General features: G+C 47.1%; 3 protein-coding genes across 3 annotated transcripts; 2 read left to right on the top strand and 1 right to left on the bottom strand.

Moving 5' to 3' along the window:
• The first annotated feature begins 110 nt into the window (after positions 1–110).
• LOC108133166 (ATP synthase subunit s, mitochondrial) lies at positions 111–1,042 on the top strand. The gene has a single exon (XM_017252976.3). It carries the CDS (start codon positions 234–236, stop codon positions 900–902), a length of 669 nt encoding a protein of 222 aa, XP_017108465.2. The 5' UTR covers positions 111–233; the 3' UTR covers positions 903–1,042.
• Positions 1,043–1,096: 54 nt separating this feature from the next.
• sotv (exostosin glycosyltransferase sotv) lies at positions 1,097–4,030 on the top strand. The gene is made up of 4 exons (XM_017252974.3): positions 1,097–1,235; positions 1,291–2,879; positions 2,934–3,093; positions 3,150–4,030. Exons 2-4 carry the CDS (start codon positions 1,352–1,354, stop codon positions 3,649–3,651), a joined length of 2,190 nt encoding a protein of 729 aa, XP_017108463.2. The 5' UTR covers positions 1,097–1,235; positions 1,291–1,351; the 3' UTR covers positions 3,652–4,030.
• Positions 4,031–4,041: 11 nt separating this feature from the next.
• Positions 4,042–6,859, bottom strand: CysRS (cysteine--tRNA ligase, cytoplasmic). Its single transcript, XM_017252973.3, has 6 exons — positions 6,572–6,859; positions 6,011–6,500; positions 5,263–5,949; positions 5,057–5,201; positions 4,394–4,992; positions 4,042–4,334 (listed from the first exon to the last, which is right to left on the bottom strand). The coding sequence occupies exons 1-6, from the start codon at positions 6,748–6,750 to the stop codon at positions 4,209–4,211; spliced, it is 2,226 nt and encodes a 741-aa protein (XP_017108462.2). The 5' UTR covers positions 6,751–6,859; the 3' UTR covers positions 4,042–4,208.
• Positions 6,860–6,895: the final 36 nt, after the last annotated feature.

Below are 6,895 nucleotides of genomic sequence, written 5' to 3'. Positions count from 1 at the left end.
CCGCTTTTTTTCAAATAAAATACTAAAAATATTCATAACAAACCTTATTTAAAAACTATTATGCACATTGCTTTTGAAAAGAACTTAAAAGCTTATAATATTCAAAGACAAAATGAAAATTCTACCTTATTTTCGTACAATTTTTCAGGTTTCCGACAAAATTGACAAGCTGGCAGCCCTTAAAACAGGGTTGAAAGGCGCGCGCCGGACCAGCTGTTGTGTCCAACCGGGAAATGTTGTTATTAAGTAAGCTCCTCCGCATATCTCAGAGAGGACAGGTAAAAACCCAGTGGTCCAAGGACCCGGCTGCTGCCCACCGCCATCTCCCTCTAGCGACACCCGTTTCTCGTGCCATTTGGGGCTATGTGGCTATCGCGTTCAACCAAGTAGATGCGCAGAGACTGGAAAAGGTGGGTCCCAATCGCCTGTGTGCAGAGTGGATTATAAAGAACGGAGGCGGTGTCCGCTTTGTCGGTCACCCAACCAGGCTATGGAAGGACTATAACTCCTTGCCACCAGAAAGCAATCCGTTCTCCATCAAGGTAGTGGACGCCAGCAGCGCCTCGATCATGAAAATCGGACTGGAACACTTCAAGGGCTGCAATGACATTGATACTGTCATTTTTCACAACTGCAAGCATCTGGAGAACGACGGACTGGAGGGCCTACTGCACATCAGTTCGTCGCTTAAGAAGCTCCAGGTGTCTGGGTGCTATAACATAACCGACTCTGGTCTAGAAGTAATCGGAGAGTTGAGTAATCTGCAACAGCTCATTATTTTCGATATGCTCTATGTGAAAAACATGAAAGCAGTGGCCGCCAAAATACAAAAGCAGCTTCCAAGCTGTAATATCAAGGCCACCCGGCTAAGCGTTTCGTTGAAGCCCAAGGATAAGTCCTAACGTAAAGATTTGTTTAGTTTCGGTGCCAACAAATTTTTGTGGATAAGAAATGGACCACTGCCTGGTAGCAAACGGCAAGATTTATGTCTCATACTTTCGATTCTTCTAATGATCAAATAAATTATTGCAAAACTGTCTAATTTATTTGATTTTACTCTACTTCTAATGTCTAATTTGAATTTCCAGTCCCAGTGTTTGAATATTTTAAGAGTGTGGCCATACTTTATCAGAAAAAGGAAACTTCAGCTGATTGGTAAATAGCTCGAAAAAGCTAAAAACTAGCCGGATTGGCATCACTGATTGTTATTTTCACGAGCCATTAGGAAAGTATAGGTAAGAAGATTTATTTAATGAAAATTCTCTACAATTAAGGTAATATGTGTTTTAGCGGAGTTCCAGACGACCTAAATGAAGTAGAGACCAAAGCGACTAGCTAACAATCGCCCGAAATGACTTACACAGGGGGTCAATTGGGTGCAGATAAAATGAACAAATTTAGGCATTTCGTCGGATGGCTGACCCAGTCCCGCTCTATATCGCACACGAATCCCAAGGAGCAGATTCTCAACTTCCTTACCTATGGCCTGCTAGTAATTGTAGCCCTCTGCGCCGGATTTCTGCTGTGGGACCTCTCCAACAGCCCCCACGATGGATTCTTCCATGGGAAAAGGGAATCCCACACTCTAGTACTAGACCTGGGAAACATTCAGGAGGTGCCCATCAACCCAGAGGCCGAGCAGCGAGCGCGGAACGTAAACTGCACTTTTTGGGATTGCCTGAACATCTACAAATGCGAGCACGACCGCCTCAAGGTCTACATATATCCGCTGCAGGATTTTGTGGACGAACGCAGCGACAAGGTGGCTACCACTCTCTCCAGCGAGTACTTCCAGATCCTCGAGGCAGTCCTAAAGAGCCGATACTACACCTCGAATCCCAACGAAGCGTGCCTTTTTCTACCCAGCTTGGATTTGCTCAATCAGAACATTTTCGACAAGCACTTGGCCGGTGCTGCATTGGCATCCTTGGACTTCTGGGATCGCGGAGCTAACCACATCATCTTCAACATGTTACCCGGTGCAGCCCCATCGTACAACACAGTTTTGGACGTGAACACGGATAATGCAATTATTTTTGGCGGCGGATTCGACTCCTGGTCATATCGTCCAGGCTTCGACGTGTCCATTCCCGTATGGAGTCCGCGCCTGGTGCCGCAACATGCTCATGCAACCGCACAGAGGAGATTCCTTCTGATGGTGGCGCAGCTCAACATACTGCCCCGCTTTCTAAGAACCCTTCGAGAGCTGGCTTTGGCCCACAATGACCAGTTATTGCTCCTTGGAGTCTGCGAGAACTTGGATCTGACTTCTAGATGCCCAGTATCCCAGCACCACAAGTCGCTCGAGTATCCAAGGCTGCTGTCTCGCGGTAAATTCTGTTTGATCACCAAAAGCCTTCGATTGGGTCAGCCGGATTTGGTGGAGATTCTATCTCAGCATTGCATTCCGGTAATTGCTGTGGACAACTATATAATGCCCTTCGAGGACGTTATCGATTGGTCCCTTGCCTCTGTGCGTATTCGGGAATCTGAGCTGCATTCCGTGATGCAAAAGCTCCAAGCTGTTTCAAATACAAAGATTGTGGAAATGCAGAAGCAGGTCCAGTGGCTGTTCTCCAAATACTTCAAGGACTTGAAAACTGTGACACTGACTGCTTTAGAGATCCTAGAGAGTCGCATCTTTCCCTTGCGGGCTCGCAGCAGTCGAAAGTGGAACGTCATTGACACGAATGCCCGCTCCACCTTTAATCCACTCTTCTTGCCCACCTTGGCTCCCAAATCCCAGGGATTTACGGCAGTCATCCTTACATACGACCGGGTGGAGAGCCTGTTCTTGCTAATCCAGAAGTTGTCTGTGGTTCCGTCGCTGCAAAGTATCTTGGTCGTTTGGAACAATCAGAAAAAGTCTCCTCCCCACTGTAAGTTCTTTCAAAAGGCACTGGATTTATGTTTATAACTTTGTTTTTCCGTAGTATCTACGTTTCCTTCCATCTCCAAGCCTTTGAAGATCCGTCAAACCAAGGAGAACAAGCTCTCCAACCGGTTTTATCCTTATCCGGAGATAGAAACGGAAGCCATACTAACCATTGATGATGACATCATAATGCTCACCACGGACGAGCTGGATTTCGGGTACTATTATATTATTCACAACGAGTTCTTTATAATTAATCATCTATTTTATTTAGTTACGAGGTTTGGCGCGAGTTTCCCGACCACATTGTAGGCTTTCCGAGCCGCATTCACGTCTGGGACAACAATACCATGCGCTGGCACTACGAATCCGAGTGGACAAACCAAATATCCATGGTGCTAACAGGCGCTGCCTTCCATCACAAGTTCTGGAGTCACATGTACACCCATGCAATGCCGGGCGACATCAAGGACTGGGTGGATGAGCATATGAACTGCGAGGACATTGCCATGAACTTTCTAGTGGCCAACATCACGAACAATCCCCCCATCAAGGTTACCCCAAGGAAGAAATTCAAGTGCCCTGAGTGCACCAATACAGAGATGCTGTCCGCCGATTTGAATCACATGCGAGAGCGTTCGGCCTGCATCGATCGCTTCTCCAAAATCTACGGACGCATGCCATTACGCACAGTAGAGTTCAGGGCGGACCCCGTACTCTTCCGGGACAATTTCCCAGATAAGTTGAAGCGCTACAACGATATAGGCAGCTTGTAGGCCGGCACCATTCCATTGGAATTAGGAGATATACCAAAGACTTGGAATAGCGTTCAACTTCAGTAGGAAGACCGACTTTGTTGTCGAATATTTACTCGGAATTCTGGTTGCAATATGAAGAACATATCTCTAGGCTATGTTTAGCCAATTATGCTAGATCTCAGTCTGCATCTATATATCTATAACCAGAGAGTGGATTCTGTTTATAAAGACGCTTTGTCGTCTTCGGAAATTGATGCTCTTTGTAGACAAAATTAAGTTGGATTGAATTGGCGTTTATGGGTTGACTGTTAAATTAATTTATTTATAAGTTCGCTCTCTCTTAGACCGTAGTTATTAAATAGAATTCGGGAACGCTGCATGTAATTGAAATTACGCAAACATTAAAAGTTTATATTACCAAAAAATGTTTTATTTTTCGATCTGCTTTGAGCTTGTTCTGAAATCTCTTGCATTGATTGATTTTTTACGATTTTAAGGTGTGCTTTAAGGTTTTCGATGGATTAAATGCTAAGCTAATATCATTGCGACGATTGCTCTGATCTGATCTTAGGGTTCTAGGCCGTGTTGATGGAGGCCAAATACTCCTTATAGCGTTGCTCCTGTTGCTGCTGAAGTTTCTGCAGTTTCTTGATCTGTCCTTTGCTTACCTCCTTTCCTTCCTTGTCGAGTGTGGGCAGACCCTTCAGAGGAAAATTAAAGAATTAAAGACTGGTTTGTTTATAACTTAGCCGGGACTTACATTTTCATCAAATGCTGAATACTTCTCAGTCTCCCCCAGGAACATTTCTTTTGGATTCACACGCCGCTGAGCTTCTTTGGCTGCCGCTGCTTGGGCGGCTGCCTGCTTCTTGCGCTCCTTTTCAGCCGCTTTCTCTGCCTCAGCGGCCAGCTTGGCTTCCCGTTCTCGCAGCAGCGAGTCCTTGTCCACCAATTTCACAGCGTACTGCCCGCCATCTTTATCCTCCAACCGCACTCCCAGATTGGGCAACACATTGTCGCGGAGATCATCGCAGAGCTTCAAAATGTCAAAGGCTTTTAGTGCCTTGGCCTGCTCTCGAACTAGATTACGGAATTCAGCCATGGACTGGACATAAGGTAGCACCGTCGTTTCTAGATCCGCGCCGGCAGCCTGTGATCCTGAGCCTCCGCTCATGGGGAATCCGATGCCACCACGGGGACCGGCAATGGCACCAAAAACGTGCAGCAAGTCTGTAATGTATGTGGCCACATTTCGAAGTAATAAGCTATTAAGTCGACTCTTATTGTCCCGAATGTACACATTTGATGCGGAGACCAGCTCCCGGACGATGTCTAGCGCGCTGCGAGTGTCAATATTGTCTGCAGAGAGGGTTATGGATAAAATAAATAAATATTTTTCGTAGAAGACCCTTTCATTGCTTACCGCAAAGAGCAGCATAGACCTGTTCCTGGGCTGTGGAAAACTTCTTCTGTAAAGCTGCCTCTACCTCAGTCCAGGAATCAAATTGCCGGCGAGGCTCCTCAGAGAGCACATGGCGGGTCAGATCCTTCACGTTCAAGAAGAACTCCTGCAAAAATACCAATATATGTATATGCAATGGAAACACAATGAAATGTATAGTTCATTACGTTGAGGAACTTTTCGAATTGCGTGGCCATTTCCATGGTGTTCTCCGAGTAATCTAGAGTGTCTTTCCAAGAATGCAGAAGGAATGCGAGCCTTAGCTGGGTGGCGGAATGCTTCTTTAGGGCTTCCTGGATGGTCACAAAGTTTTTCAGCGACTTGGACATTTTGCAGCCGGCAATAGTGAGGTGACCCGTGTGAAGGAAGTACTTGACCCACTCAGACTCATTGAAAGCCGCCTCTGATTGCGCCAGCTCGTTATCATGGTGGGGGAACTTGAGGTCCACTCCTCCAGTATGGATGTCAAAAGTAGGTCCAAAGATATCCGAGGCCATGGCAGAGCATTCTATATGCCAGCCGGGACGACCCTTGCCCCAAGGACTGTCCCACCAGGGCTCACCCGCTTTACTCGCTTTCCATAGCGCGAAATCGTTAGCAGACCGCTTCTCCGAGAGACGGTCTTCGGCTACAGACAGGTCTCCCTCGCCCTCCTGGAGCGACTTGGTGTCACCATAAGCCTCTGGCACGAGCTTGGCATAATGATGCTTTTCTTTCCTGTCAAATCCATTTACATCGAAGTACACCGAGTTATTCGCCGCATAGGCCAGACCGTTGTCGATGATCTTCTGAATGAAGGCTATAATTTGAGGTACGTACTCCGAAACACGAGTTAAAACATCTGGTGGTAAGATCTGGAAGTATCGAAGTGTTATACTAAGTGAATCACGTTAACTTTGGTCTGCAATGACTCACGTTCAGTGACTTCATGTCGTTGTGGAACTGATCTTCCCAGTACCTAGGTAGAGCCTCAAACACCGCATTGTCGTTGATACCGGCGCCTTTCTGAGCATCCAGCCAGTCGGCTATGGGGTCCTTTGCCTCATTTAAGTAATGCAGCCGCTTCTCCGATATCTCCTTCTCGTCTCCCTTGCTTACCGCTTTGGTAAGGCCATCCACAGCATCGTTCATCCGCAACAAAGTCTTGTCCAGCATTATCTTTTTGTCCGGATCTGTGTTCTTGGCGCAGGTGGCCTCGTACCGCTGCAGCACCTCCTTCTGCTGGCCAAGCAGTTGCTCCAATGGCAGTTTCCCCGCCTCGCTGGCATACTGCTCGAAGAGATGGTTCTGCCGGGCACGCTTGATGATTTTGTCGTCGATGTCTGTAATGTTCATCACATAGTGGATGTTGTAGCCAAAGTAATTCGCCAGAATTCTCCGCAGAATGTCGAACGAAATGTAAGATCTGTGAAAGGGGATTGGTTCCAAATGAGATAAGATATGAAGCACACCATGCTGATGTGGCGCTCGACTCACCTTGCATGCCCCATGTGGGAGGCGTCGTAGACGGTGGGCCCGCAGCTATACCACGTTACAGTATTCCCGTCCAGCGGCACGAACTCCTCCTTCTGGCGGGTCAGGCTGTTGAACAGTTTCAGTTTTGGACGTTCCGCCGCCTTGGGAGCCTGCCACGCCGGTTGTACTCGTTTCGACATCTTAGGGAATCTTTTTTTGCGTACGTATAAACAATCACAACTGGCGTGCACTTGCAATGCGGCAAAGTTTCATCAGCTTGGAGAGCATGAGCAACAGCTGAATCGGAAGTGGTGGCAACTCTGGCCGGAACTGCCAAGCTACACG

Source organism: Drosophila bipectinata, chromosome 2R (genome assembly GCF_030179905.1).
Source record: "Drosophila bipectinata strain 14024-0381.07 chromosome 2R, DbipHiC1v2, whole genome shotgun sequence".
Taxonomy (NCBI): domain Eukaryota; kingdom Metazoa; phylum Arthropoda; class Insecta; order Diptera; family Drosophilidae; genus Drosophila; species Drosophila bipectinata.
This window is presented reverse-complemented; position numbering and strand designations above follow the sequence as displayed.